Here is a 13,655-nt window from a genome sequence, read left to right as displayed (position 1 = left end):
CGAATTTGATAATCGCTCTTAAAAATATTGGTATTTGTGATTTGCTTTTCTTTAATTGTATTTTAATAATTGATTTGTTTCGTAAAGTTACGGATATCCATATTTTTTGGTTCAATTCAAAACGGATAACGAATTGAATCAAAACTTATTAATATTTTGCCCAACTTTATCGGTAAACAATAAAAATAATATATATATAGTTTAGCTTTTGATTCGTTATTTGTTTTGATTCGAACCGAAAAATCCTAAGTTTTATTGGAACCATGCATATGAGTTTTATATTTAAAAAATAAAAAGTATATAGTGTGAACACATTTATGAATATAGTGTGAATGCATTAGCATATTTATTATCAAATCATTGTGAAGCTGCCACGTGTCTATTATAGTGTGAATGCATTTATTACAATGCTTCTCCTTTAATATATAAGGGATGGTAGTAACTCAACAACTATATTTTATTATAGTAAATAGTCGCATTAATAACAACAAATCAGAGTGGCGCAGCGGAAGCGTGGTGGGCCCATAACCCACAGGTCCCAGGATCGAAACCTGGCTCTGATATAAAGCTATTTTTTCCAGTCTTTTCTTCTGGGCTGCTTCAGTATTCTAGAGCTGGCTCGGCCCATCTATTAGTATCACACCACATTGTATTTTTTTTTCTTGTTTGTGATCTCAAATTGTTATTTTTGTGGAGGGAAAGATGCTATATATATTTTTTTTTGAACAAAGGGAAAGATGCTATATAATCTACTAATTTGGGTTACAGTTTTACAAATCCACTTTTAGATTAAAAGAGAGAAAAACAAACTGTGCTTTTTAACTTCATCTATGTACGATGCTGTAACTTGTTCTTCATCTTTAAAATCTTCCCACGAGTGTTATCATACGTTTCACTTGACCAATCTTTAAAGTTCGTCAAGAACTTTTGTCCTCGATGTCCATTCTTCTCCCACAACTTCGGAACTATCAAGCCAATCACAAAACCTACGAATGCGAAAGAGTTAATGACATATGAATCACAGACGACTTACATACCACATTCGTAAAATTGCCAAACATCTTTTTATAACCAAGAAACGAACCAGAATCTTAACATTCAGCTTGTCCCCAAGATAACCCTCGATGGGTGATCCAAACTTCAAAACTCAACTAGTCTTCCACAATCCACATTATAAAAAGAAAAAAAATGTCTTCCAAAGTAAATATAACCATCGAGTAATACACTAATAATATATTAGGAAATAAGTTTATGAATAGTAGTGTTGTGTTTTAAAAATGTTATAAAAAAATAGAATACTAAATAGAAATGCATCAAACTTAATAAAATACAATTCGTAATTTTATTTTAATGTTAATGTTTTATTTATATATTGACTCTTAAACTTTTATATAGCTTTATTTTATATTTAAAATTAATGTTTGTGTTTTAAACATTAAAAAATACTAATATGTTCCTTAATACAGTTATAAATTCATAATAATCATTGCCTGTTTTATCAAAATCAAAATTTATGTATATAGAAAGGATTTAGCTAAAATAAAATTATAGTTTGATAATTTGTAAGTTTTTAAAATATAATAGATTACTGAAATTTAATAATATATAGTTAGTTATATACTAAGAATAGAATATGTTTAGACTTTTTGAGAGAAAATAAAAATAACCACTAAAAATTTCCTAAGACAATGAGATTATAAAATTTGGCAGCCCAATGAAACTTTATTGGATCAAAATTGGATTCCTATTTTATTAATAATCTTATTGAGATGCGTATATCAATTAAACACTGTAAATTATCTAATCTATTAATTTATGGTTCTATTTTTTATCTACTTATAATTATTGTTAGACCAATTCATTAGAAACTTAACATGTCCTATTTATTATTTAATTTAATCAACTAAAAGTATAATATTTTACATTTTTTGGAAATAATGTTATTCCCCTATATATTTGCAAGTAGGTTTTGTAATGTGATCTTAACCACAATTTCGAAAAAATATATATTTAAATAGTAATATATTTATTTAAAAAGTATATATTTGGTTTACATAATCTTAGGTATATATATATTCTCTATTTATTGTACACATATCTATATAATTTTTTGCATCTAAGCATATACATAATATTTTAGGGTTCGTATTTTATTTGAAACTGAAAATATTGTTACAGTAATATAAGAATAGTAGAACATATGAAATTTTGAAAAATAGGCTATGCAAACTATATAGTGATAAAGGTTTAAAACTAATGTAACAAAAATTAATAGTTTAATATATGATATTTATGTAAAGAGATATTCTAATTTAAAAATATTTATTTTAAAATTTGTTTGTTTTGATATAAATATATTATTATATTATTTGAATTGAAAAATTAGGATGGTTTAATAATACTTTATATAATACAAATATTAGTTTATAGCTTTAAAAATTTGATTGGCTATTATTCTTATATTTTTTTTTTAACTTATAATATTGATGATATCAATTTTAGATAAACCATTATAACATTATGATAATTGACAAACCACTTTTAATAAATTAAAAATTTAATAATAAAATTAATTATATTACTATTAATCCCAATATTATAATAAATTATAAATAATATCGCGCTTCCGCACAGATTTGAATATAGTATTAGTTTAATTAGTTAAATTTAGAAATAAAATAGACCAACAATGGACTTTATACTATGTATATATACGGAGTCATGTAGCTTTTTCCAATTATAACAAAACCATAAAATACTCTGTGAAAAGTACATTCATTTCCAATGGTTTTTTTTCAAACTTATCACTATAGACAAAGATGTTACCGTTTAAAACTGATTAAAGAACTCATGTGAAAACTACTTACTTATAGATTCAGCACTCTACAATATGTTTTATTTTAAAATGTTATTAGAAAAGCTATAATTGTTTTCTAAACATATTAATTTTGTATGTTTTATTGTCAAAGGAAATGTAATAATATTGCCAAAAATAAATAGATGCATATTTCATAATAATATTTTCTAAATGTATGTTTATAAAAGTCATATTTTATAAAATCTAACACTACTCAGGTAAATTAGTTCACCATAACACTTTATATATGGTACATATTTCATGTTATTTTCATATATCTAATTCAAAATTCATGGTCTTCAATCTACAAAATTAAGTTTAATGATTAACACTAATATGATCATACGAAAATGTAAATTTTATAATTATTTGTAAACTATATTTTTATATTTTTACAGATTGTGTATTAATAGTAATTAATATTAAATAAAATAGAATATCTAACAAGATACATAAATATAACTTTTAAATACATCTATGGTTCAAAGGTCAGTTAAATAATCCAATTCATTCAAGTAAAAACAACAACATTTTACACAGATATGTTACACTAAAATTAAGCAATACCTTCAAATCATAATTTGTTAAATTTGAAACTGAATTAAAAATATAAATAAACAAAATTCTGTGCCGGTCGCGCGGATCATAATCTAGTTATTTTCTTAAATTGTAGAGCAACACGGAGAAAGCGAGCTTATTGGTCACGCATTCATGTGTGATTATAACTTTCGATTCCCTATGTGATCTACTTTTGGGGATGCCTCACCATGTCCACAAGTTACTACACGGTGTCACGGTTTGACGGACTCCATCATCTATGACTAATGCTAATTAGTGTCTCGTGCACTTATGTAGACGCAAATACTTTATATTTAAGCAACTAATACATCGTGTCTTGTTAATTCCTAAATCACCAAATTTCGTTTTGCCAACCATGTTAAATGAGTGGCAACTTAGCACGTTAAAAGGTCAAATCAGTGGATGAATTTTCTTATATATAAATTTGGTGATGATGTTAATATGAAACTTGTTATCTCAAGTACCACGAGCCAAACTGTACATTAAATGAGCGTTCGTGGCGGTGACAATAACTTCTATTTACTGCAATCGACATGGCCAAAACCCAAAATTAAGGCTGGGCATTCTGGACCAATTGGGTTTCAATTCGGATTCAATTAGGTTCTGGGTATATTCGAGTTTATAAATTTTCATCTCATTCGGATACTATAAAAATTGGGTTCGGAATCACTTCAAGTTTAGACATGTTCGATTCAAGTTTATTAATATTTCCAAAACCGGCTAAACCAAATATAATTTTGAGTTTCGGATCTTAATTGGGTTTTTGGTTTCAAATGAAAATTTTGTATTTAGTTAAATCCAAAAATTAAAACAAATCCAATGAACAAGACAAAAATAAAAAATTGAAATAAGAAATGAAAAATGTTCTAGTCATGATTTCTTTTCGCTATAGTGTAACTTCGACAAATGAAATTAGAGAACATAACTCAAAAACTACGTGCAAAACACATCATATCCGATAAACTTGAAGCGAAAACACATTGAATCCGATAAACTCGGCTATATTGAAGAAGAAAGAGCACCACATACCAAAATATATTAAACTAAATATTTGAGTTAATTGTACATGTAATAGATACTTATTTTATGTACTCAATGAAATCTAAGAGTATTTTGGATACTTATTTGGGATTTATTTCAGATTTGGTATGAATATTTTTCTGGATTTTTGATTTTTCGGGATTTTCTGGATATCTATTCGGGTTTGAATTCGATTCGGATAAAATCCATAACCAAAAAATACCATAAATGCACAATTTCCATTCAGTAAATATGTCGGATTCAGTTTGGTTTGGATTCTGTTATCCCGGTTCGGTTCGGATTTTTGGATTCAGTTTATTTGTTCACCCTACCCAACATACAGTTTTTTATAAAGAAAACAATAATTTGATGCAAAAACCTTTTAAAGTATTGTTTAAATCATGAAATCTATTTTCACTTGCAACATAGGTCATGCTTATTCCACGTGTTTGCTCCATAATAAGTGGAGGCTTTGCTAATGACACGAGTTACATTCAATTTGTCTAAAACTGATAACCAGCAAATAATTAATTTTGATCTTCTGAAGTTGAGTTTGAGTTCTAATATATTATGATTGTGTTACAAATTTGGGTTATATCATTTGTATAATAATATAATTGATAATCTAAAAGCTAATTTAGCATCACAAAAATGTCATGTATTATAAGTTGAGTTCGTATTTTTTTTTCTATTTCGTAAAAGTGTACAATCGGGCCAAAAAAAGTCATCATGACTTCTTTTTAATGGAAAATCACTTGTTAATCAAAAATGTTTGTAATTTCTTTTGGTTCCACTTGAATTATTGAAAAATATTTGTTACTTGTTCATAAAATAATAAATATTAAATTTATCTTTTTACTTAAAAATAAAATCACTTACAGAAATTGTATGCTAGTCTCTATTACTATTTAAACTTTTTATTTCAATATTTTAAGTTAGGGTTACTTTCTTCATCTATTTTTGTTTTTAGTATTTGAAAAGATACTAATAAATTTTAAATTTATTTTAAATAAACTTACTGTATTCACAAAACAAAATATCAATCAGTTATTTTGATATAATAATCACTCATATCCCTTATATATTAATTGAGGAACATTTGAAAAGATGTAACCTCAATTTTGTATTAATTAAAAGAGGCCCCAATGCATAGGTGGCACTCAATTAGGTAGTCAATTACATTCAATTAAAAAATAAGTAGGTCCACATTCGATTTTTATATGTTGTTAGATATATAAGTTAGTCAAACTATATGATATAATGATATGATATGATATTTTCTTTCCTTAAATAAAACCTACGGAATTACCATAAATGACTAATATATATATGACAATTAATGAGTTTACTAATAAAGATTTGATAACAATGTATATCTCCTCCATCATTTTTTGTTTAATTTTATATTATTAAAATAAATTAAACAATCAAATTAGCTATAAAAATAAAATTTAGATTTTTTCGTATATGTTATATTTTGAATTTTTAAAAACGACAATAAATGACTAAAACTATTAAAATTATTATGTTAAAAATTAATGATCAATGGTTTAACATTTTTATTATAAGAAGATACACATGATTTTAAAACCATATGAGTAAAAAATATCATTTAATAATAAAATAAATAAATATATATATATATATAAAACACTATATACCATAAGATTACATAAATATTTTAATATTAAAACTTTCAATGAATTTTCAAGAACATTTATAAATTATAAACTTATTAAAGATTTCAGATTGAAAATTTTGTTATCGATGATTTAAATATTTTGTTATAAAACGATATGAACGATCATAGAACCGTATGATTATAAATTCTTATTTAATAAATAACTATACAAAATATACTATTCCTAGAAAAATAGGTTGGTCCATCTTAACTTATATTACACTTTTTATTAAACTAACTATCGAATTGATAAATAACGTTCCAAAAAATGTTTTGCACTTTCCTTAAATAAAAGCTACGAAATTATCTAATATGATTAACGTATATGTGAAAATTAATTATAATGAATAATAAATATTTGATAGCAATTTTTGTATCTTAGTTCTTTTTTTAGTTTTATATTATTAAAATATATTTAAAAATCACATTAAATATATAATAAAAACATTTATAATTTTTCTTATATGTTATATTTTGAATTTTTCAAAACGTCTATAAATTATTAGAAATTTGAAGATCCCCACTCTGAAAATTTTGTGATCAATAGATTATTTTTTTGTCATAATAAGTTACAAATGATCATAAAATTGTATTAATATGAACTTTTATTTAATATTATAAGAAGCTACACATTATTTTAAAACCATATGAGTAAAAAATATCATTTAATAATAAAACATATATATTATATATATATATATATATAGATTATACTATATACCATAAGATTACATAAATATTTTAATATTAAAACTTTCAATGAATTTTCAAAAACATTTATAAATTATAAACTTATTAAAAATTTCACATTGAAAATTTTGTTATCGATGATTTAAATATTCAGTTATAAAATGATATGAATGATCATAGAACTGTATGATTATAAATTCTCATTTAATAAATGACTATATAAAATATACGATTCTTAGAAAAATAGGTTGGTCCATCTTGACTTACATTATATTTTTTATTAAACTAACTATCGAATTGATAAATAATCTACCAAAATTGTTTTTGCACTTTCCTTAATTAGAAGCTACGAAATTACCTAATATGATTAACGTATATATGAAAATTAATTATTATGAATAATAAATATTTGATAACAGTTTTGGTATCTTACTTCTTTTTTTAATTTTATATTTTTGAAAGATATTAAAAAATCACATTAAATATATAATAAAAACATTTATATTTTTTCTTATATGTTATATTTGAATTTTTGAAAACGTCTATATATTATTAGAAATTTGAATATTCTCACTCTGAAAATTTTGTGATCAATAGATTTTTTTTTGTTATAATAAGTTACAAATGATCATAAAATATAACGCATATGAATTTTTATTTAATAAATATTCAAACTAAATAATATATATATATAAACACTAATGATTTAAAGCAATAAGATTGGCTGATCAATTTAGTCGTCCAGTTGAAATCTTTCAAAAGTATGTGAAAGACTAAAGTTAAAGTAAATATGAATTTAGAATAGTAGTTATATTTTACTAACCAAATACCGAAAAAAACCGAACCGAACCGAAACCAACCCGATATTCGGATTGAACACCCGTAATCCAAATGAAGCCAAACTATTGTTTCATTCTCCAAAATATAATAAAAATAATAACTTAATCCCGTGCAAGGCGCGGGTCTTATCCTAGTTTCTATAGTAATTCACTACATAAATCTACACTTAAAGCCATAGACGTTATTAAAACTGATTATAGAATTGTTCGAAAAAAAATTTTTTATCTGAGGATACATTTATAGCAAAACTATTCAAGCTTTTCACTATTGCGAGTGTGATATCAGACATACACCACGACGATTTGTCCACTTAAATTTTCCAACTCAAAATTAACCTATCTTGAACAAATTGGTTTATGTGTCAGTTGTGCACTATCTTAGGTTTCATCACACTTCTAATATGAGATTTATAACACATTCATTTAATAAAATGGTTGTTTATGTTTAAAATTTGGAGTGATTATTAAGATTTTCAAATTAGATAGTTATATTGGTTATTAAATTCTAACAATTTTAATAAAATCAAGTGTTATTGGTTTGATGACATATAAAATCTATTGTTATTCAAAAAATTTGGTTTTTAATTTTTCATTTATAATTCTATCAAAATTTATTGTTGTTGGCACTTGAATTCTTTACAATTTAACACATAGACAAAACTTTCAAAATATTGAATAGATCCTCAAAATTATAAAATCATTAAAATATAATAGTTTCATAAAATTTTAAGTATGAATACTCTTTAAACCTCTTCCAAAATTTTAACAAATCTCTTGATTTTTTTTTTAAAATCAACCAATTCTACCTAAGTTCAGTTCCTGCTAACCCCCTTTCTCTAAAATCGAAAGTAATTTCATTTTAGACAAGTAATACATTTGGAACTACAAAACCGTAAAAACATATAGAAAAGAAACCTGTAAGAACCTTGCCAAAAAATGAAAAAAGATAACAGTATTCTCTTACTATCGGTTACATCTTCATAGCTCCAAATAAAAATCAACTGAAAATATTTTATTAAAATAAGAAAAATTTGCGGCCAATTGCATTAAGTACGGCGCAAAAGAGCAGGGTCACCTTTGTGTAACATATGCATGCATGGGGATCCACGTCCACTCTGTCGATATGAACTTACTTCCTCACTTCCCTTGCCTCCATTACTCAATTAGTCACTTCTATTTAAGATTAACCCTTGGTGAGATCTCAATAACAGTCTTCACCCTCTCTTGATCTCAAACACACATATTTGTTCAGAAAATGAAGCAGGGAAATCTCCTGATACAAGTGTTCTTATTGGCTTATTGCTTCGGCTCTGTTTGTGTGATAAACGCAGAGGACCCTTATCGTTTCTTCACGTGGACTGTTACTTATGGAACAAGATCTCCTTTAGGTGTTCCACAACAGGTTATAGAGATTTTATGTCTCTTTCTGCTATTAGCTTAAAAATTAATAATCACATATATATTGTTATAGTATAATGTTTTACTTTTGTTTTCAGGTTATTCTTATCAATGGCCAGTTCCCTGGTCCTCCAATTGAAGGTGTAACAAACGATAACATCCTTGTTAATCTAATTAACAAGATCGATGAACCTTTACTCATCACCTGGTACGTGTAGAGTTCATGTAGCTGATTTTGGAAAATGAAACAAAGATAATAAATTATATGTAGTGTGCTGGCTTTTACCACTAATCAATATAATTCATTTTGTTAGAATTACTGAATGATAAACAATTTTTTTAACGGAAGAGGATTTATTAGAGTTTTGTCATTAGACTGGCACATAATAAACATTGAATATAAAATTGTACAACTGATAAAGAATATTTCAAAAAAAAAATTTACAAAATCACAAACTCAGTTTATTCAATATGGTTAGTACAAAAATTGGCACTTTAAAAAAAAAATGTGTAGGAACGGAATAAAACAGAGGAGGATGTCATGGCAAGACGGAGTTTTGGGCACAAGCTGCCCAATCCAACCAAACTCGAATTGGACTTACCATTTCCAGCTTAAGGACCAAATCGGAACTTATACGTACTTTGCGTCTACGTCGATGCACAGAGCAAGTGGTGCTTTTGGTGCACTCAATGTTAACCAGAGATCAGTCATCTTTGTTCCTTACCATAAACCTGACGGTGACTTCACTCTCCTCGTCAGTGATTGGTACAAGATGGGCCATAAGGTACCAAATAGCCTTATTAGACAACTTAACTTAGTTTCCAAGTAACCATATTATTATTTAGGGTTTAACTAGCGATCTTGATACGCTTCCTTTTGCTATTGTTTTTTGACAGGCGCTACGAAAGAGGCTCGACTCTGGTCGTGCTCTTCCTCTTCCGGATGGTCTTCTGATAAATGGTGCTTCTAAAGGTTTAGCCTTTACGGGTGAACATGGTAAATTATCATCATTACCCACGATCCTTTTAAGACTTGATTCTTTGGTTCTCTATTTATGTCATGCTTCTTGCTTTTCTACAGGCAAATTTTACAGGTTTCGGATATCTAATGTTGGAATATCGACATCGATTAACTTTAGGATACAAGGACACATGATGACTCTCGTCGAAGTAGAAGGCTCTCACACTCTGGAAGAGGTCTATGAGTCACTTGATGTACACGTTGGTCAGTCCTTGACCGTTCTGGTCACATTGAAGGCTCCGGTGAAAGACTATTTCATAGTGGCTTCAACCCGGTTTACCAAACCGGTATTGACCACCTCAGCTATCCTACATTACAAAGGTTCAAAAACCAGACCATCTCGCCCCCTCCCCATTGGTCCTACTTACCATATCCACTGGTCCATGAAACAAGCAAGAACTATCAGGTAATTATACTAAAATATCAATAAATCAAACCGATCAATTTTTTGGCTATTTGTTTGTTTTAGATTTGGTATATAACTGGCATTAGTGATGCATATTCGGTTTTATCGATCTGTTAAATTTTAGAAATTATGGCGAGTCGGTTCTATTTTGATTTATAATTTTCGTCCAAATTCGATTCGGTTTTCCTATGTCAATACCTAATTTGAAAGGTGACTTTAGGTTAAATTTGACGGCTAATGCAGCAAGGCCTAACCCACAGGGAGCGTTTCACTATGGTACCATACCGATAAGTCAAACTTTGGTTCTAGCTAACGCGAGAACAAAGATCAACGGGAAACTCCGGTACACAGTGAACCGTGTGTCATACGTTAACCCAACAACTCCATTAAAATTAGCCGACTGGTACAATATTCCTGGAGTGTTCGATTTCAAGACCATTAAGAACATTCCTACACCAGGACCATCTATTCTCGGAACCTCGGTTTTAGACTTTGCTCTTCATGAGTATGTTGAGTTCGTGTTCCAGAACAACGAGAGATCGATCCAGTCTTGGCACATTGATGGCACTAATGCTTATGTTGTTGGGTAATACAAAATTCTTAGATCTCCTTCTATATTGCCATAATGCTATTTAACGATCGATCATATCAAGATTTCGAATATTTTGTTTGGTTCACTGATCAAGTTTTGATTATATAACCAGATACGGGACAGGCACATGGAACGTGGCCATGAGGAAACGTTACAATTACGTTGATGCGGTTTCAAGGCATACTTTTCAGGTAAAATATAAAACAACATTGAAAATTGGGCGATTGGCGGTTTGAGGCCTAAAACAATTGTATTTCTGATAGCCAGGACTTTTGCCTAGCCTATAATTTTGGAATTATGGTTGTAAAGAATTTAGGCTCCGATTGGAGATTAGACTGTCGGGACTTTAACTAATTGTAAAGCTTCTGCATCCAGTTTTTAGCCAATCTGGCTTTTAGCATTTTTACTCGTTGTCTTTTTTTACGGTTTCTTCTTCCTACGTTATTGTTTTTTAAAAGCCACTATTTTATGGCTTTAGGATATTTTTAAAGTTAAAGTCTAAATATCTAAAGTCTAAAGTTTTAACAACGATTTTTTTATAAGCATACAGCCCCAACAGTTGTAACCAATCGGACCCTTGGTTGTTGGAACTTTAGCTACTAATTTAAGTATTTATTAAAATCAAATTGGTAGTTTAAAATTGTAGAGATTTTGAATAATATTTAAATATTTTATTTAAAATAATTAAAATTCTTTTAATATGTGATTATTAAAATAGTACAAATTGGATCTCAAATGAACAAAAAAAATCAATGATTAATATCAAACTGAATTTTTAATAAAATTGTTACAAACTGAAAAATGATTTAGTTATGAAGGGAAAAACAAGAAAATGATTTTAGAGACTGCTTACGTTATGTTCTGCTTACGTGTGTATAGGTATATCCAATGTCCTGGACGAGCGTACTGGCATCATTGGACAATAAAGGCATGTGGAATGTGAGGTCACAAATATGGTCAAGAAGATATTTAGGACAAGAACTCTATGTTCGTGTCTGGAACAACGAGAGATCTCTTTACACTGAAGCCGAACCGCCTCTTAACGCTCTCTATTGTGGAAAAGCCAAACGTCCCGTTTGATTTAAATAAAATTATCGTTTTTTTGTTTTGCTTTTCTTTTTTCTTTTCGTATAAGTATATTTGAGGTTATTATTAATTATACCACGAGGGTGTGTGACGTTTATATATAGCAGCCACTTCTTTCAGTTTCAGTGCTGCGTTTCAAGTCACGATGGTGACGAGTGACGAGTGACGACTTGCAACTCAATCAACAAAAATGTACTCCTTATGTTTTGGCAAAAAAACTAAAATATACTCTCTCCATTACTAAATATAAAATGTTAAAAATTTTGGAAATTTCAAAATATAAAATATTCTCACAATTTTTAGATAATTTTTTACTTTTATCAGAAATGGTGTAACCTATTGAAACCAATCTTATGATCCAATTAAACCATGTAACTAGGATTTCTAAGCTTATATACGTGGTTAAGAGTCTGATGAATGTAACCTTGGCTGCATAGTTGCAGGTACATTAAACTTTTCTTATGATAAGATATTAATATATTTAATTCTTGGTGGCAACTCTCAAGCTTCTTCTCTTTAGTTTCTTTGTCATTCAATAAAACTCTATGAGCTACTAGTCTTTCAATAAGCTTTTTAAAGCACAAATCTATCTTTACCTTCGAATGTTATCATAACCAATTATATTTAATAATTAGTTGACTATTTTAATATATAGTTTGTTGATATTTTTAGATAAATGCAATTTTCTAAATATGTGTATTAATTTCTTAATATATGTGTTTTAATTAAAATATTTTATATTCAGGAACAGATGGAGTAGTGTATTTTTAAAAAGTATCATGAAATATAAAAATTTAATCAATTTAAGTAAATATAAATTAAAAATATAATATATTATCTATATTTTAAAAAGTTATTATGTACTCCCTCCGTTCCTAAAAAATTAAAATTCTACCGAAAACTTTTGTTTCAAAAATATACATATTTTATATTTTCAATGTAATTTTTTTCAAGTAATAATGAAAAATTGTGAAGTTCAAAAATATTAATTGCATTTCTTAAAATTTTATTGGTTTAAAAATACATGAAATATAAAATTCCAAAAATTTATGCATTTATAGCTAAGTTTTAATATGTTTTATTAAAAATGTGAAAATTTTAAAACATGGATTTTTTAGGAACGGATGGAATATTATATTTTAAAAAACAAATGTTATCTAAAACATGGAGAAAATAGTATTTTGTCTAATTTTCCTAGACAAAATCAACTATAAGACTTCGTCACGGTGACCAGCTGTCCTGTCACATTGAAGGCTCCGAAACATTACGGAACATAACTCTTTATTGGCGTTGCAAGATCACATCTTCGTGCATTCGTACTAAAAGGAAACAGTAGAAGAATCGTAGAAAAACGAGAAAGTATAAACTAATTATCATTTTATATTTAAATTATTTACAGATAATATCGTTTTTAATTATCATTTAATACAAAGCAAGTGCGTAGGAGACATCTCTATTTTTTTTCTGGAGGAATTTTTAGAATTAC

General features: G+C 27.4%; 1 protein-coding gene and 1 non-coding gene across 2 annotated transcripts; both read left to right on the top strand.

Moving 5' to 3' along the window:
* The first annotated feature begins 491 nt into the window (after positions 1–491).
* Positions 492–563, top strand: TRNAM-CAU. Its single transcript has one exon. It is a non-coding gene; the product is annotated as a tRNA-Met (tRNA).
* An 8,349-nt stretch (positions 564–8,912) lies between these two features.
* LOC103864482 (L-ascorbate oxidase homolog) lies at positions 8,913–12,294 on the top strand. Its single transcript, XM_033289591.1, has 7 exons — positions 8,913–9,068; positions 9,163–9,272; positions 9,579–9,849; positions 9,962–10,491; positions 10,712–11,077; positions 11,196–11,274; positions 11,963–12,294. The coding sequence occupies exons 1-7, from the start codon at positions 8,922–8,924 to the stop codon at positions 12,161–12,163; spliced, it is 1,704 nt and encodes a 567-aa protein (XP_033145482.1). The 5' UTR covers positions 8,913–8,921; the 3' UTR covers positions 12,164–12,294.
* Positions 12,295–13,655: the final 1,361 nt, after the last annotated feature.

Source organism: Brassica rapa, chromosome A04 (assembly GCF_000309985.2).
Source record: "Brassica rapa cultivar Chiifu-401-42 chromosome A04, CAAS_Brap_v3.01, whole genome shotgun sequence".
NCBI classification, from domain to species: domain Eukaryota; kingdom Viridiplantae; phylum Streptophyta; class Magnoliopsida; order Brassicales; family Brassicaceae; genus Brassica; species Brassica rapa.
The sequence above is the reverse complement of the archived record's forward strand: the minus strand, read 5'-3'. Positions and strand labels throughout refer to the sequence as shown.

What these genes read in the sequence shown, in the direction of transcription:
- LOC103864482 (XM_033289591.1), top strand. Translation starts at nt 8,922, where the DNA reads ATGAAGCAGGGAAATCTCCTGATACAAGTGTTCTTATTGGCTTATTGC. An exon ending in CTTTAGGTGTTCCACAACAG is followed by an intron (nt 9,069 to 9,162) that starts GTTATAGAGATT and finishes TTTTGTTTTCAG; the next exon opens with GTTATTCTTATCAATGGCCA. An exon ending in AAACAAGCAAGAACTATCAG is followed by an intron (nt 10,492 to 10,711) that starts GTAATTATACTA and finishes AGGTGACTTTAG; the next exon opens with GTTAAATTTGACGGCTAATG.